Source organism: Delphinapterus leucas, chromosome 11, assembly GCF_059928025.1.
Source record: "Delphinapterus leucas isolate spDelLeu-1000000601 "Yukka" chromosome 11, BTC_Dleu_Yukka2, whole genome shotgun sequence".
NCBI lineage: Eukaryota > Metazoa > Chordata > Mammalia > Artiodactyla > Monodontidae > Delphinapterus > Delphinapterus leucas.
Window position 1 is genome coordinate 96,251,771 of NC_143139.1, and position 18,143 is coordinate 96,269,913.

General features: G+C 44.2%; 1 protein-coding gene across 4 annotated transcripts in view; it reads right to left on the minus strand.

The window, feature by feature from the left end:
• The window catches only part of ARFGAP3 (ARF GTPase activating protein 3), a 55,832-nt gene that overhangs the window by 8,000 nt on the left and 29,689 nt on the right, over positions 1–18,143 (minus strand). For 3 of the 4 annotated variants that reach the window (XM_089921409.1, XM_022596602.3, XM_022596601.3), the window contains 3 exons: positions 14,033–14,161; positions 13,010–13,132; positions 7,457–7,588 (listed from right to left, as the gene is read on the minus strand). In XM_089921409.1, the coding sequence (XP_089777535.1) occupies positions 7,457–7,588; positions 13,010–13,132; positions 14,033–14,161 (384 nt within the window). Of the gene's footprint in view, positions 1–1,316; positions 6,830–7,456; positions 7,589–13,009; positions 13,133–14,032; positions 14,162–18,143 lie in introns of those variants that run through there. The other variant, XM_089921410.1, reaches the window with a different exon arrangement.

Consider the following 18,143-nt stretch of genomic DNA (forward strand, 5'->3'; position numbering starts at 1 on the left):
CTCTTTCTTTCTCATCCCACCCAGGATACTGAGGTGACCGACACAGCTTAGGGGCTGGGGGAGGCTGGAAGCAGAGCAGCCAGGGCTCAGAACTCATCAAAGCTGTGTGGATTCCACTAACCACTTCCCGAACTCCATGAGGAGGCCTGCTCACAAACCACTGGATACACTTTGCCTGGGGAGCCCCTAACTGGCCCTCCAACACTCTGCATGCCTCACCCATGCACCTTTGGCCCCACAGCTGGCTCCCTGCACACGCCCCTGCGGATGGTGAGGGCAAGCCTTTGCAGACAGAAAGTGAGCATGTGCAAAAGTCAGCCCAACTCTGGGATTCGCAGAGGGCACAGCAACCTGAGCATTTCAGGGCAGCGCCCTGGGGAGAGCAAGCAGAAGGCTCTCAGCACCTGGCCCTGCTCTGTGGGACTGAGAAAAGACATACCATCCTGAGATGTCACCCCGCCAAGAGGAATAAGAAGTGTGGAGTGAGTGCATCCATAGAAAAGGTCTGAGTAAGGCTCCGCATCTCTAGCAGGGCTGACTACTGAAGGCATTTCTCACCCAAAGCCAGGCACTAAAGACTGGAGGAGGTGATTGCTCCTTGAAGTGCAAAGACAGCAACACAAGACTCCAAGGAACAGGAAAAACCAAGGAAACGTGATACCACAAAGGGAAACAATAATTTTCCAGTAACTGATCCCAAAGAATTGCCTGACAAAGAATTCAGAATAATTGTTTTAAGGAAGCTCATCAACCTACAAGAACACAGACAACTCAATAAAATCAGGGAAATAATACACAGATAAAATGAGAAGTTCAACATAGAGACAGAAATCATAACCGCTTCCCATCGCTCGCATTACCGTCTGAGCTCCGCCTCCTGTCAGATCAGCGGCGGCATTAGATTCTCATAGGAGCATGAACCCAGTAGGTTCGAACCAGAACTGCACGTGGGAGGGATCTAGGTTGTGCGTTCCTTATGAGAATCTAATTCCTGATGATCTGAGGTAGAGCTGAGGCGGTGATGCTAGCGCTGGGGAGCGGCTGCAAATACACATTATCATTAGCAGGGAGGTCTGACTGCACAGAAACCATAATAAGTCAATTGCTTGCAGACTCATATCAAAACCCTGTCAGTGGGGACTTCCCTGGTGGCAACAGTGGTTGAGGGTCTGCCTGCCAGTGCAGGGGACACTGGTTTGAGCCCTGGTCTGGGAGGATCCCGTGTGCCGTGGAGCATCTGGGCCCGTGCGCCACAACTGCTGAGCCTGCACTCTGGAGCCCATGGGTCACAGCTACTGAGGCCCACGTACCTGGAGCCCATACTCTGCAACAAGAGAGGCCGCTGTGCTGAGAGGCCCGTGCACTGCAGTGAAGAGTGGCCCTGCTCGCCACAATTGGAAGAGGGCTGGCGCGTGGCAGTGAAGACCAAACGCAGCCAAAAATAAAAAATAAATAAGTAAATAGGTAAAATAAATAAATCTGAAAAACAAAACAAAACCTATCAGTGAGTGGCAAGTGGAAACAAGCTCAGGGCTCCCATTGATTCTGCATTATGGTGAGTTGTATAATTATTTCATTATATATTATAATGTAATAATAATAGGAATAAAGTACACAATAAATGTAATGCGCTTGAATCATCCTGAAACCACCCCCCACCCCGAATCCCGGGCCGTGGAAAAATTGTCTTCCACGAAACTGGTCCCTGGAGCCAAAAAGGTTGCAGACCACTGAAGCAGAAGAAAGAATCTGTGAACTCGAAGACAACTCAGTTGAAATTATCCAGTCAGAAGAGAACAAAGAAAAAAAGAAAAAGAGCAAAGAAGCCTATGTGAATTATGGGACACCATCAAGAACACAATTCATGCATTGTGGGAGTCCCAGGAGGAGAAGAGAGGAAGAAAGGGGCAGAAAGCTTATTTAAAGAAATAATCTCTAAAAACTTCCCAAATCCGGAGAGAGATGCGGACATCCAGATACATGGAGCTCATAGGTCCCCAAACAGATTCAACCCAAAGAAATCTTCACCAAGAAATATATAATAAAACTGTCAAAAATCAAAGACAAAGAGAGAATTTTGATAGCAGCAAGAGAAAGAAACTCATTCTATAAAATGGAAGCCCTGCAAGGCTATAAGCAGATTTCTCTGCAGAAATCCTGAAGGCCAGAATATAGTGGGATGATATATTCAAAGAGCTGGAAAGACAAACACAAACACAACTGCCAGCCACCAGACTTGTCCTACAAGAAATGCTAGAAGGAGCTCTTCAAGCTAAAATGAAAGGATGCTAATCAGTAACATGAAAACATAGGAAAGTATAAAACTCACTGGTGAAGGTAAGCATACAGCCAAATGCAGAACACTCTAATACCGTAACAGTGGTGTATAAATCCCTTAACTCTAGTATAAAGGTTAAAAGACGAAAGTGGTCAAAATAACGACAGCTACAGTAATTTATTAGTGGACACACAATATAAAAAGAGGTAAATTATGACATGAGAAACATAAAATGTAGGGAAGGAGAGTAAAAGAGTAGAGATTTTGTATGCAATCTAAGTTAAATTGTTATTAGCTTAAAAGAGACTGCTATAACTGTAAGATGTTTTATGTAAGCCTCATGGTAATCACAAAGCAAAAACCTATAGTAGAAACACAAAAGAAAAAGAGAAAGGAATCAAAACATACCACTATGGAAAATCATCAAATCACAAAGGAAGACAGCAAGAGAGGAAGCAACAAATAGAAGGGCTACAAAAACAGCCAAGAAACAGTTAATGAGATATGGCAATAGTACATCCTTAACTATCAACAATTTTTTTTTTTTTTTTTTGTGGTACGCGGGCCTCTCACTGTTGTGGCCTCTCCCGTTGTGGAGCACAGGCTCCGGATGCGCAGGCTCAGTGGCCATGGCTCACGGGCCCAGCCGCTCCGCGGCATGTGGGATCTTCCCGGACCAGGGCACAAACCTGTGTCCCCTGCATCGGCAGGCGGACTCTCAACCACTGCGCCACCAGGGAAGCCCTCAACAATTATTTTAAATGCAAACAAATTAAATTCTCCAATCAAAAGACACAGAGTGTCTGAATGGATTAAAAAAAAACAAAAACAAAAACAAGATACAACTATATACTGCCTGTAGGAGACTCACTTCAGCTTTAGGGACACACATCTCTGAAAGTAAAGAGATGGAAAAAGCTATTCCACGTAAATGGAAACCAAAGGAGAGCAGGGAGAGCCATACTCATATCAGACAAAACCGACTAAGTCACAAACTGTAACGAGAGACAAAGGTCTTTATAGAATGATTAAAGGGTCAATTCATCAAGAGGATATAACAACTGCAAATATTTATGCACCCAACACAGGAACACCTAAATATAATAAGCAAATATTAACAGATCTGAAGGGAGAAATAGACAGTACTGCAATAATAAGAGAGGACTTTAATATCCCACTTTCAACGATGGACAGATCATCTAGACAGAAAATCAATAAGGAAAACTGGACTTGAACCAAATGGAACAAAAGACGTATTCAGGACATTCCATCCTATAGCAGCAGGACACACATTCTCAAGCACACACAGAACACTCTCCAGGATGAATCACAGGCTAAGTCACGAACAAATCTGAATGATATTTAGGTCTTAACAAATTTAAGAAGGTTGAAATCACATTAAGTGTCTTTTCCAACCACACGAGTATGAAAGTAGAAATCAATAACGGGAGGAAAAGTGAAAACTCCACAAATAGGTGGAAATTAAACAGCACACTCCTGAGCAACCAACGGGTCCAAGAAGAAACCAAAAGGGGGATTAAAGGACACCTTAGAACACAGTCTTCAACAAAGGAGCCAAGAACATACCAGGGAGAAAAGACAGTCTCTTCAGCAAGTGGTGCTGGGAAAGCTGGATGCTGTAAATCAATGGAGTAGAACATTCCCTCACACCACACACAAAAATAAACTCAAAATGGCTTAAAGATTTCAATATAAGACATGACACCGAAAAACTTTTAGAAGAGAACATAGGCAAAACATTCTCTGACATAAATTGTACCAATGTTTTCTTAGGTCAGTCTCCCAAGGCAAAAGAAATAAAAGCGAAAGTAAACAAATGGGACCTAATCAAACTTATAAGCTTTTGCACAGTAAAGGAAACTATAAACAAAATGAAAAGACAACCTACAGAATGGGAGAAAATATTTACAAGTGATGCGACCAACAAAATATACAAAACAGCTCCTACAGCTCGATATCAAAAAACCCCACAAACAACCCAATCAAAAAATGAGCAGAAATAGACATTTTTCCAAAGAAGACATACAGATGGCCAACAGGCACATCAACAGATGCTCAACATCACTAATTACTAGAGAAATGCAAATCAAAACTATAATGAGGTATCACCTCACACTGGTCAGAATGGCCATCACCAAAAAGTCTACAAATAATAACTGCTGGAGCGGGTGTGGAGAAAAAGGAACCCTTCTTCACTGTTGATGGGAATGTAAGTTGGTACAGCCACTATGGAGAACAGTATGGAGGTTCCTTAAAAAACTACAAATAGAGCTACCACATGATCCAGCAATCCCACTCCTGGGCATATATACAGAAAAGGCAAAAACTCTAATTCTAAAAGGTACACGCACCCCAGTGCTCATAGCAGCACTATTTACAATAGCCAAGACGTGGAAGCAACCTAAATGCCCATTGACAGATGAATGGATAAAGAAGATGTGGTTTATGTGTATGCAATGGAATACTACTCAGCCATAAAAAAGGATGAAATAATGCCATCTGCAGCAACATGGATGGACCTGGAGATTATCATACTAAGTGAAGAAAGTCAGACAGAGAAAGCCAAATTTCATATGATATCACTTACACGTGGAATCTAAAAAAGATGATACAAATGAACTTATTTACAAAACAAACAGACTCACAAACAAAGAAAACAAATTTAAGGTTACCAAAGGGGAAAGCCGGGGGAAGGGATAAATTAGGAGTTTGGGATTAACAGATACCACTACTACATATCAATGTAAAATAGAGGGCTTCCCTGGTGGCACAGTGGTTAAGAATCCGCCTGCCAATGCAGGGGATACGGGTTTGAGCCCTGGTCCAGGAAGATCCCACATGCCGGGAAGCAACTAAGCCCATGCGTCACAACTACTGAGCCTGCACTCTAGAGCCCATGAGCCACAACTACTGAGCCCACATGCCACAACTACTGAAGCCCGCGCACCTAGAGCCCGTGCTCTGCAACAAGAGAAGCCACCGCAGTGAGAAGCCCACACACCGCAACGAAGAATAGCCCCTGCTCACCGCAACTAGAGAAAGCCCACACACAGCAATGAAGACCCAATGCAGCCAAAAATAAATAAATAAAATAAATTAAAAAAAAAAATCCCACCAATTTTCTAAAAAATAAAATAAAATAGATAAACAACATGCTCCTACTATATAGCGCAGCGAACTACACTCAATACCTTATAATAACTTATAATGGAAAAGGATATGAAAAAGAATATATATATATATATATTCTTACATATTCAGTTGCATCTATCTATCTATCTATCTGAATCACTTTGCTGTACACCAGAAACGAACACAATATTGTAAATCAACTTTACTTCAATTTAAAAAAAAAAAAGAAAAAAAGGATATCTTAAAACAAATAAAAATGGAAAAGCAGTACTAAGAGGGAAGTTTAAGGCCAACAGGTATATGAAAAGGTGTTCAACATCAGTGATCATCAGGGAAATGGAAATCAAAACCACAGTGAGATATACCCCCTTACACCTGTTAGGATGGCTATTGTCAAGAAGACATGAGATAAGCGTTGGTGAGGACTGGAGAAGAGGGAACCTTTGTATACCACTGGTGGGAATGGAAATTAGTATAGTCACATGGAAAGCAGTGTGGGAGTTCATAAAAAAATTAAAAATAGAACTACCATATGATCCCACTTCTGGGTATATATGTCTGAAGGAAACAAAGTCAGTATCATGAAGAGATCTCTGCAGCCCCGTGTGCATGGCCGCATTATTCACAATAGGTAAGATATGGAAGCAGCCTAAGTATCCGTCAATGGGTGAACGGATAAAGAAAATGTAGTATATAATATACAATGGGATAATATTCTGCTATAAAAAAGAAAGAAGGAAATCCTGCCATTTGTGACAACATGGATGAACCTGGAGGAAGCCAGAGAAAGACAAATACTGTATGTCCTCACTTGGATGCAGAATCTAAAAAACAAGAAGTTGAACTCAAAGAAACAGAGAGCAGAATAGTGGTTCCCAGGGAGATGGGGGCAGATGTTGGTCAAAGGGTACAAACTTTCATTTATAAGATGAATAGGTTCTGGGGATCTGACGTACAGCATGGTGATTATAGTTAATAATCCTGTGGTGTTACTTGAACTGTGGGAAGAGAGTAGAGCTTCAATGTTCTCAGCACAAAGAACAAAAACAGGTTAAACTGATTTGAGGTAAGGCAAACGCACGTCTCATTTATAATGTATGCACACGCCATTTTGCTTTTGAGAAAGCCAACAGCAGTAATTTTGTAAAAGGATTTTAGGCCACTTTGAAAAGCCTGGATATTCTAATTAGAAAAATGAATAAATATCCAAACCACACAACATTTGAATGAATTTTGCTATTTAAAATAGGCCTGTTGGGCTTCCTTGGTGGCGCAGTGGTTGAGAGTCCGCCTGCCGATGCAGGGGATGCGGGTTCGTGCCCCGGTCCGGGAAGATCCCACATGCCGCGGAGCAGCTGCGCCCGTGAGCCATGGCCGCTGAGCCTGTGCGTCTGGAGCCTGTGCTCCGCAACGGGAGAGGCCACGGCAGTGAGAGGCCCGTGTACCGAAAAAAAAAAAAAAAAAAAAGGCCTGTTATTTCACTCTTCAGTTCCACGGATCAATTAGTAAATACTGAATACATTGCCATGCACGTAAGACACTGCTCCACATTATGCAGGATACAAAATGAGTAGGATGACGGTACATCCCAGTCACCGAGGACAATCCCAGGTCACACCTGTTGTCCCAACATACTAGCATCGTCCCCCTGCACTCTATAAAGAGTTCCCTGGTTTGGACGATACATTATACAGCCCTTCATTCATAATCACCAAAAACTGGAGACAGTTCTTTGACAGGTAAATGGATAAACAGACTCAAAAATAAAGAGGGAGGAACACAGCAACATGAATGAATCTCAAGTGCACTACGAAAAGCCAAAGAAGCCTGTCTAACAGGGCTGGTTACTGCATGACTCCAATTATATGACATTCTGGGAAAGGAAAAACTGTGAGGTCAGAATACAGACCAGGATACAAAGAATATTCTTGAAATAGTACAACAAAATCATTTACTAGTGTTAGAGAATTTCCCTAGAGATGCATAGAGTCACTATTTACAATCCCACTGCTCTGGTATTCATACCTGTCTGTGTGGCCTGTGGTTTTTAGAATGATGTCAGTGTCTTTGACGGTCTCTTTTTTCCAATAGGAATCCGAACTGTCATCCCAGCTAGAAAAAGAACTGCTCCTTAACTCCACTGGCTCGTCAAAGTACCTGTATGAGAGAGAGCAGAACAGTGACTTTGGAGGACCTGACCGATGTCCACTCACATCCGGTGCATGGGGACCGCCCTTCCCGGCCTCTTCGGAGTTGGGGGCAGCCATGTGATCTGGCCAGTGCAACAGAAGCAGACATAAGGCGAGTCATTTCCAAGGCCTTTCAGGTGCCCAGTCTTCTCTTCCCTCACCGCATGGAAGAGGTCGGGTTTTCCAGGTGCTTCAGCCTCGGGCAGGTGAAACCACCATCCACCTGGACAATCAAGATTCCACCAGAAGGACAGGTAAGCTGGACAATCACCTGTACCCTCAGCTGACTTTAGCGAATGAGAGACAAACCATCATTGTGTTAAGCCCTAAAGATCGGGGCGGGGGGATGGGGGGGAGTATTTCTCACTGCAGTGTAACCTAGCTTATCCCAACAGCGCATGACGTCTTTGAGTGCTACCCCACTATAGGTTAGTCACAAATAATGCTTCGAGCCCATCCGAGGAGCTCTTTGTTGGCAATCCTGCCATGTCAGCCACTGTATAAGGCACCATCCCTAACAGCAAGCAGCCCTTAGTGTAAGTGACGCTGGCAAGCCTCCTCCTGGAATCGCTGATCACGGGACCACTGCCCCGAGATGCTCTTCAGTCTGGAGCTTGACGTGAGCTTTGCCTGTAAGCTTCTCAGGGGAGCTGCTGGCGTTCTGGGTGGGTTTACACTTTCATTAGCTGAGCGTCACTGAGCAGGGCATCGCTGAGAGAGCAAGGCTCAGGGACAGCTTTTGGTCCTGAGTGGTGGGAGAAAAACCTTTGACCAAGAGCAGCAGGGTTTGCCTGGAACAGGACAGAGATGGACAGGTGAGGCGGATGTGCCAGAGCCACAGTGGAAAGTGACCATGTGCCACCTCAGAGTTCAGGACCGCTTAGGGCGGAAAACAACCCAGCCAGGCATGCACTCCTTATAAAGGTGGTTCCCGAAGTTCAGGAGAGAGACGCGGATCCCAACGCTTGGGCCTGAGGAAAGGAAGGATGATGGAAGAGGACACAGAGGCTTCAAAAATGTCACCAAGGTTTCTGCAGAGTAAGAGCGGAAGCACACAGGAAACAAGGTGAGGGCCAAGCCCCGAGGGCATAAGGAGTTCATGAGCTAAGATGGGGGGCGGGGGAAAAGACTCAGTATACTCTTTTATTCTCGCAGGAAAAAAACCAGAAAGAGGAGGGGGCATAAACCTGCCGTTTGAAGCAGATGGTATGACTTCATATGAATAATAGAAAAAAGGCAGAATTTCCAAATGTGGTTTCTGCATTCTCTGGCAAGGAGGTCATTAAGAACAAAGCTTGTTACACTAGCCTTCTCTCCCCAGGAAGAAAAACATGCAGTGTTCAAAGCGTATCTGGATTTAGCTAGAAACTGACCAGGCTCTCCCTGCGGCTGATCAGCGGATGAGCCCTGAGCCACTGGGCTCTGCTCAGAGGAACAGAGACAACCAATCCCTGTTCAGAGAAGAGACCAGAACAACGAAGAGGCTCGAAGTCACGTCTGAGAAAGAAGGTTTGAAAGATGTGACCCACATGTTGGCCTGGAAAGTTACCTTCAAATATTTGAGGGACATATTTCTAAGGGACCAAGTGAAAGAATTAGGACCGATTCAATAAGGAATTTTAAAACTACTTAATAAACACCTATGAGGGGCCAGGCACTTGCTGGGTGAGGATACTGGGCAAGGAGACATAGTCAGACCCTGCCCTTATGAGGTTGACTGATCTGAGCTCAGAAACCCAGGGAGATATGTAAGCATAGGGCAGTGTTTCTCATGCAGCTGCTGTCGGACTGAAAGGCTGCCTGGAGGAGGAGGAGGGGGAGGAGGGGGAGGAGGGAGGGGAGGGGAGGAGGGGGAGGAGGGGGGAGGTGGAGGAGGGGGAGGAGGAGGGAGGTGGAGGAGGGGGAGGAGGAGGGAGGTGGAGGAGGGGGAGGAGGAGGGAGGTGGAGGAGGGGGAGGAGGAGGGAGGTGGAGGAGGGGGAGGAGGAGGGAGGTGGAGGAGGGGGAGGAGGGGGAGGAGGGGGAGGAGGGAGGGGAGGGGAGGAGGGGGAGGAGGAGGGAGGTGGAGGAGGGGGAGGAGGGGGAGGAGGGAGGGGAGGGGAGGAGGGGGAGGAGGAGGGAGGTGGAGGAGGGGGAGGAGGAGGGAGGTGGAGGAGGAGGAGAAGGGGGAGGGGAGGAGGGGGATGGGGAGGAGGGGATGGGGAGGAGGGGGAGGGAGGAGAAGGAGGGAGGGAAGGGGAGGGGGAGGGGGAGGAGGGAGGGGGAGGAGGGGGAGGAGGGAGGGGAGGAGGGAGGGAAGGGGGAGAAGGGAGGGGAGGGGGAGGAGTGCTGAGGGGCTGCGGCATCCCTTGGAGGGCTCTGGGGTGGGGTGGGGGTGAGCACTGGATGGAGGTGGGTGGAACTTCCAGGCCCTTCACAACTCTGAGGCACTGGTACTCAGGACTTTTTGAATTTAGTATCACTCTAAGGGAATATTCTTCATTCTGATAAGCCAAAGTGCTTATCCTGGAATGTAGGGCCATCGGATTTTTTTTTTTTTTTTTAATGACTGGACAATTCAAAAATCAGAAGGAGAGAGAAAGCCATTCTGCTAGGGTCCTACTGATTAGCAGGAGCCCGTTACGTCATATTCTCTGCACTGCGGTGGGGAGGGTGCCCTTCCCACCATTCACCAGCGAGGCTCCCCGTGCTCCTACACGGTGTACACAGTGCGGGAGGGCCTCCCGATGCACCAGGGAGGATGCGGTGGAGGATGGGCATCCACCAATGGCTGTGGGGCACCTGTCTTTCCTCGGAAGCACAACAGCTGCCCTGGATCTCCAAATCTTTATTGACTTTCTAATGTTTTGATTTCTAGATCCTTGTTCTTAATACATTTCATTTTTATTTTCACCCTCCCAGTCTGTCTTCACCCAACCTGAAAACATTCCTTACAATCCCTTGATAAGAGCACCCTAATAGCACATATCTGATTTACAGCTATAGACAACTGTCTATTCCACTGAAGGCCACACTGGCTTTATAAGGCTGAACAAGTTGTTCTAGTTTCATTATTTGGTGCTCAATATATAATTACATTGTTTATATCCTGGAAACAATGGAACTCAAAAAAACAAACAAACAAAAAAACAAACCCCCAAGATATGGTTGGTCTTATTTTTAATAGAAAACAGTACTCTTTCATAATTCATAATATTCAAGCTCTAATGGGCTAATGAATTATTTGGAAGCAATGAGAGCTCTTCATGGAATACGCCTGCTTTCTGAGAGTCCGTGTTTATTTGACTTCATTTGCCAAAGTAAGTATTGTTCTACCAATAGTGGCTACCATAAGGAGGACCAGCAGAGGCGTTTACGTTCCCATTAGACAACCTGCAGGTGATGATAAACAACACACCAAGGTCTCTGGCAGGAATCCAGTAAGTGCGGTCAACATAAAAACGCCATCTGCTCCCCGGTTTCAAACCGTAAATAATTGTTCCATAGAAACGAAGGCCTTTAGGGCTAAGTCTTTTGACTAAGCTTTTGGAGAGGGAGGCCAACAGGATTCCTAAAGCTCCCAATGGGCAGAGGAAGCCCCACAGGAGCAAGGCTCCCCAGTTGCCCCCCAGGGCCCGTCCTCACCCACAGCCACCTCTCCTTCCAACCCTGTGACCAAGCGGCACCACTCATGGAGCTGGAAGCCTACCTCCTTTACTTGCCTATGCTCTCCTCTGCACAGGAGTTGTAATGAGCAGTGAAATAATCAAAAAGGCTTTGTGGAGAAGCCAAGCAGGCGAGTGTAGACCCTGCACCACTGGGAGCTTTCTTGACCCGGACACATCCTCCTCTCATCTAGTGTGCACATCTGACACACATGCAGCCTTCAAATCAAGTTAGACATTTAATTTTAGCCTGTAGAAAATGTATTTAAATACTTTAAAAGGCATGATTTGGAAGTTACCTCTAAGTAACCTGAAACCCAGTATGTTATACAGGTTACTCACAAGCAGCAAACATCAAACCACCCCTGTCTCTGAAAGCACTGACAGGGAACATCTCTAAACTACTAACTTTTTTTTGGGTAAAATATCTGGACTTGAAGTAATTTGAAGCTATGCTAGCAGAATGATTTAAAGATAGTTCTCTGTATTACAGTTCCTTACCTATGAACTTTGGTAGGAGAATACAGAATTTCAGGATTAGATTCTAATTAGTTAACATATATTTATATCTGTTGTGTACATGAAAACGCTTCAAGCCTGTATAGCTGCCAGACAACAGTGATGCCCTTTGAGATGTGAGTGAGTGATGGCGTCTCCTTGTAAGGACCGCCCATTACTGACGGGCACACATTCAATTTCCCTGAACTCCAAACTTGAAGGTGGCCCTCAATGAGGTTAATTTAAGTATCTAACAATAGTAATTAAACGTTTAGACTGAGTCACACGTCTCCTGAACTGAGTTTCTATATAATAATAGCAGCTAAACATGACAGCACTATTCCCAGTGCTCTGTATTAACTCATTTAACCCTTGCACACCCTGAAAGGTTGGTACTGCTGGTGTCCTTAAGTTACAGATGAAGAAGCTGAAGCACAGAGAGGTTACACAGCTCAGCCCAGATCACACAGTCAGTAAGTGGCAGGGCCAGGGTTCAAGTCCAGGTCGCCCAGCTTCCCAGCTGGTGCCCACCTCCTGATATCCCAAGTTTACTTGGTGCCTGTGAAGCAGGCCTCCCTGTGCTGATCAGGTTCTGGGAGGAAGCACACAGAGTGAGTCAATTCAAGTTAAACTTGTTTTCGGCCTCTGCAGGCGGCTTGAACCTGAACCACGGCCTCTCCATGGTCAGCTTCACGCTGGAGTTAGGCAACTTGTCCCCGCCGGATGGGGAGCGCTGAAGGACGGGTCCTCGGCTTTATCCCGGGACACCCCTCTGAAAGCAGCAGTGTTTTACATTCATAAAAATGCACACACAAAGAGCATTTATTTAATAGTCTATCCTGCCAACTGGAGACTCCAGAAGCTGGTATCCTGAAAACAAAAGAAGCTGCTGAAGGCGCAGCTGTGAAATATTCCAACTGTTGGAATAAGACTGAACAGCTTAACATAGACCTTTGGGATTCTGCAGATTTCTCCAATTTCACATTTTAGATAAATACAACTTTCCCACCTCTAATTTTAACTCCGGGGTGCAGATTTTATTATCAAACATTTCAGTATTAGCAAACATCATCCACTAAAGAGGGTTACCCTGATTTTTTTCCAAAGGACGTCCTTGACTCCAGCCAAAGCTTTTAAAAACAATGAAGTATACTGATTTGTGTTTGTTCCTAATGCAAATAAACTTGTGAGTCCATAGTGATCACTGCTTTTCACAAAGACACTTTAAAGGTGATTTCTACCAGGTTACCTTGAGCTGGAAGTAAAATGCAAGTCATCACTGTCGTCGCTATACTTTTTTCTCGGTTTCGCTGGGATTGGCGTTTCCTGTTCAATGGTCTGCAAATCTGAGGTCACTGAATGTGAAATACCACTTGAGAAAATAGAGAATAAAATGGAAAAGAATAATATTAGTTCACGAGGACACTTGTGTGTTCACCAGAGAACGAATCTTTTTTTTTTGGCCTCACCGCGCAGCTTGCGGGATCTTAGTTCCCTGACCGGGGATCGAACCGCGGGCCCCCAGCAGCGGAAGTGTGGAGTCTTAACCTCTGGACCGCCAGGGAATTCCCACGAATGTTTTAATTTACACTCTCAATAAAAATATACTTATTAGTGGGGTTAAAAACATGAGCAATAGAAAAATATTGTTTTGGTGTAAGCATTGAAAAATACTGGACTTTAGTGAGGCCTGTAACTAATTATACAAAATACAGTCACATATATCAGTTATGTTTATGGCATCCACTTAATGACAAGTCAGACCTATTTCCTTTTACCTAAGAATCAAATTTGGAATTTTTCATGCTATAGTGAACACCGCTGTCCCCCGGCTTCTGAGGGGGATTGCTTCCAGGACCCCAGCAGATAAAAAAAATCCACAGTATTCCTTTGTACTTTAAATCATCTCTAGATTACTAATAACACCTAAGACAATGTAAATGCTACGTAAATAATTGCAAATACAATGTAAATACTATGTAAATAGTTGCCCTTAAGAGTGGTATATGCAGCAAATTCAAGTTTTGCTTTTTAGAACTTTCTGGAATCCCCCCCCCCCGAAACATTTTCAATCCCCAGTTGGTTGAATCTGCAAATGCAGAACCTGTGGGTACAGAGGGCTGCGGGCGGACTGTATTAGAGAAAAGCAAAACAACTGAAGAAAGTGAGTAATGAGAAAACATTTCTGAAGTTGAAATTAACAAGGAAAATCCATTCATGATTAGCAAACTAGTTTAAATTCTGAAATCCAAGAAAGCAGAGTCTTACATACCTTCTGCAATTTCCAAATCCCATGCCAAGTCTCTCTGATTCCACCTTCTTTTTGCCACTCGTGTTCATCTTTTCGTCTTTCTTCATTTGAATATTAAGATCCTTATAGGCTAATCGTAATGATGACACACTGCCAGAAAAACCAAATGCTCCTTAATTTAGCTTTAATTCTTGTTCTTGAGTTAAAATACGAAGAACATTAAACATATCACTCTACTTTTAGCTTCGTGCTGCTTTCCATAAATGAACGATTATGAAGGCAAGTTGGCCTTTTTTGGGGGTAAAGGTCTTTTTTGAGTAGATGCTCAAGAAACTCTGAATGAGTTTACAGATACTTTTTGGTTGCTGCTTGACTTACATTACTGTTCTAGTTTATATCACTTATTATCATGTCATAACATGATGTATACTGAAATTATTTCTCTGAAGGATAATAAAAAGCAGAATTTCTTACTTGGACCAATATTTTACTATACTTCAACATTACATATCAAAAGTACGAGGTTAGTCTCGTTGGTCTGCTCTGGTTTAAGATAAAAAATATATACAAATTTGACTTAACAAATAAATAAATTAAGAAGGGATTACTTCACTGCAAAAGGGTTCTTCAGTTTACAACAAAATTTCCTCTAAGATCTCTTTATGTAATCAGGCTCTGAGAGCATTTAAAATGGAGTTATCTCCAGTAATACCACTTCTGGGCATATATTTGGAGAAAACCATAATTTGAAAAGATACATGCACCCCAACGTTCATTGCAGCACTATTTACAATAGCCAGGACATGGAAGCAACCTAAATGTCCATCAACAGAGGAAAAGATAGAGAAGATGTATATATATATACAATGGAATATTATTCAGCCATGAAAAAGAACAAAATAATGCCATTTGCAGCAACATGGATGGACCTAGAGATTGTCATACTGAGTGAAGTAAGTCAGACAGAGAAAGACAAATATATGATATAGCTTATACGTGGAATCTAAAAAAAGGGTACAAATGAACTTATCTACAAAACAGAAATAGAGTAACAAATGTAGAAAACAAACTTACGGTTACCAGGGGGTAAGGAGCAGGGAGGGATAAATTGGGAGACTGGGACTGACGTATACACACTACTATATATAAAATAGATAACGAATAAGGACCTACTGTGTAGCACAGGGAACTCTACTCAATTCTCTGTAATGGCCTATATGGGAAAAGAATCTAAAGAAGAGTGGATAGATGTATATGTATAACTGATTCACTTTGCTGTACACCTGAAACTAACACAACATTGTAAACCAACTATACTCCGATAAAAACTAAAAAAAAAAAAGAAAAAAAAATTGGAGTTGTCATTCCTCAGCCAATAGTTTCCTCTGCACCACCAGTCAGATACTCATCACCTATCTCTCAAATATTTGTGACAAATAATGCACCCAGGTGAGAAATGACGAATAAAACACTGTCCCTTACTCTCAGATTTCCAAAAATGCTATAAATACTTAATTTTTCATAAAGAAAACCAGGCCTATATTAACAATTACAAGAGTAAATTATCATATTAGTAAAATAGCAACAAAATTTCAGGGCCTTGAAAAATGATATACCTACCTTATCAGGATTTCTAAGCTATCATCCATTTTATAAAATTGTGTAAAACGTCACGAATTCCTCATAAGAAAGGCACTGTATAAATTCCATAATAATATGAATACATTTCTCTGTAGTAAAAGGGAATGACGGCAGAATTTCTTACTAGGAAAAAATCATCTTGCTTTTGCTGTGAGTCAAGCAGGATTTCTGTTTTGTTTTCATCTGGCAGTTGGTTTTCTTTACTATTATTCCTACAGATCAGGTAATGGTAACATACCCACTTTATTACTTGGAAAATATAATATACTCTTTCAAGTATAAATTTTGGAGGAAAACAATAGATCTGTTTAAAATCAGTAGAACTGTGGTAACAGAGTCTTCTGGAGATGAATGGATAGGGATGGTATGAGATGGGGAAGTTTTCCTTCTTGGGGTACTTGACGTACGATTGGGTCTATCCTCCATTAAAAGTGTGCACTTTTAACAGCCGGGCCCTGGAAGCACTAATGGAATAAGGAAGCCAGGACTCCAAGCTTCTCAGACCCGCAGAAGCCCTTCCGGTACCAGCTCGGCTCAGGGGAGGGCTGGCCAGACACTCAGGTCAGCAAGAGAGCAGCTCCAGCGGCACCACTGTATCTTCTTACTCTTTCTACCAACTGTGCACACAGACGCCTCCGAGGATGGGCCCAGAGACTGCCAGGCGAGGCTCAGGCTACTGCCTGGATAGTTTAGTTTCGCAGTCCGACAACACAAGAAACGATACCGCTCCTGAGAGCCGATTGAACTGAAATAACTTTATTTACAGCCGTTAAAAAAATGAACTTGCAGGGCTTCCCTGGTGGCGCAGTGGTTGAGAGTCCGCCTGCCGATGCAGGGGACACGGGTTTGTGCCCAGGTCCGGGAAGATCCCACATGCTGCAGAGCGGCTACGCCCGTGAGCCATGGCCGCTGAGCCTGCGTGTCCGGAGCCTGTGCTCCGCAGCGGGAGAGGCCACAGCAGTGAGAGGCCCGCGTACCGCAAAAAAAAAAAAAAAAAAGAACTTGCAGAAGACTAACATAAAGCTTGGGCACTTCCTCATAGCTGGCACAGCGCTAGTTTGGTGAAACTGAGCTGTGATGTGTCTGAGCGGCAGGATGGTGATTAGGGCATGGTGGTGCAGCTGTTCTGAACAAGGCCATGAAAGGGGTCAAACTAGGTTCCCAAGTCCAGTTCATAAATACCCCATGATCTGCATCTTTGCTTTTATGCTGTACTGAATGGTCCTAATGAAAGAGACACGTTAAGGCTGGTGTTGTTTCTAGTAGTAACACGCTAGTTGCCGTCCACCTGACCTACAGGAAGGGAGCTGCTGCTTCCTGTATTCCATGTCTCCTGTTCTGATCAGGCGGGGATTTCACACGTTCTCTGGGAAGACCTCACGCACAAGCAATCTGGACAGAGCCTGCTTCCAAACATACCCATATTTTTTTAAAACTATTTTCTTTAATTAATTAATTTATTTTTGGCTGCGTTGGGTCTTCGTTGCTGTGCGTGGGCTTTCTCTAGTTGTGGTGAGCGGGGGCGACTCCTCGTTGCGGTGTGCGGGCTTCTTATTGCGGTGGCTTCTCTTGTTGCAGAGCACGGGCTCTAGGCGCATGGGCTTCAGTAGTTGTGTCTCGCGGGCTCTAGAGCGCAGGCCCAGTAGTTGTGGCGCAGGGGCTTAGTTGCTCCGCGGCATGTGGGATCTTCCCAGACCAGGGCTCGAACCCATGTCCACTGCACTGGCAGGTGGACTCCTAACCACTTCGCCACCAGGGAAGTCCCAAACATACTCAGATTTAACCTTCCCCGTTGCCCAGTGTCAAAAAGCCTAGCTAAGTCAGAGATATCAAAGTGAAGTCTGTGACAACTCAGAGTAAACCTCACAAAGAGCATTTCAAGTCACATTTTACCCAAATACAGTTTAGTGCTGCCCCCTAGGTTCTGTGAGTTAAAGGACAGTGAGGAATAACTAGCAATTTCAAATTATCTGGCTTATGGTATGAAGGTCCTCTTAGTGCACTGTGGGCATCAATAGCAAGAAATGACACTGGTTGAGCACTTACTACGCGCCAGGCACTGCCTGATGCACTTTAATGAGAATTAACTAAAGGAATCCGCAAAACAACCTCATAAAGTATTTTCTTCATTAGGCAGCCCGTAGTAATTAACTCAAGCTAAAACAGATGCACGTGAAAATAAGAGAAAACACCATATAAATAAAATAAACACGCATACAAAACAGGAGTCCAAGTCGCCTTTCCTCTCTTCTCTCCTTACCATCCTCTATGCCCAGTCACGGGCACTTTCCAGATGGTCACGTGTCCCTTCGGTTCTCAACACAAATGAAAACCTCTCAGGAACCTTAAGTATCTACCTAAAACAAGTCTCCAGTCTGGCCTCCTGGCCTCCAGTTTTTTCCCGTTCCTTCTGTCCTGGATAACGCCACCAAACCCACTTTCCAAAACACACCCCTTCTTCACAGCACTCCCCTCAGATGTGGTGTAAAAC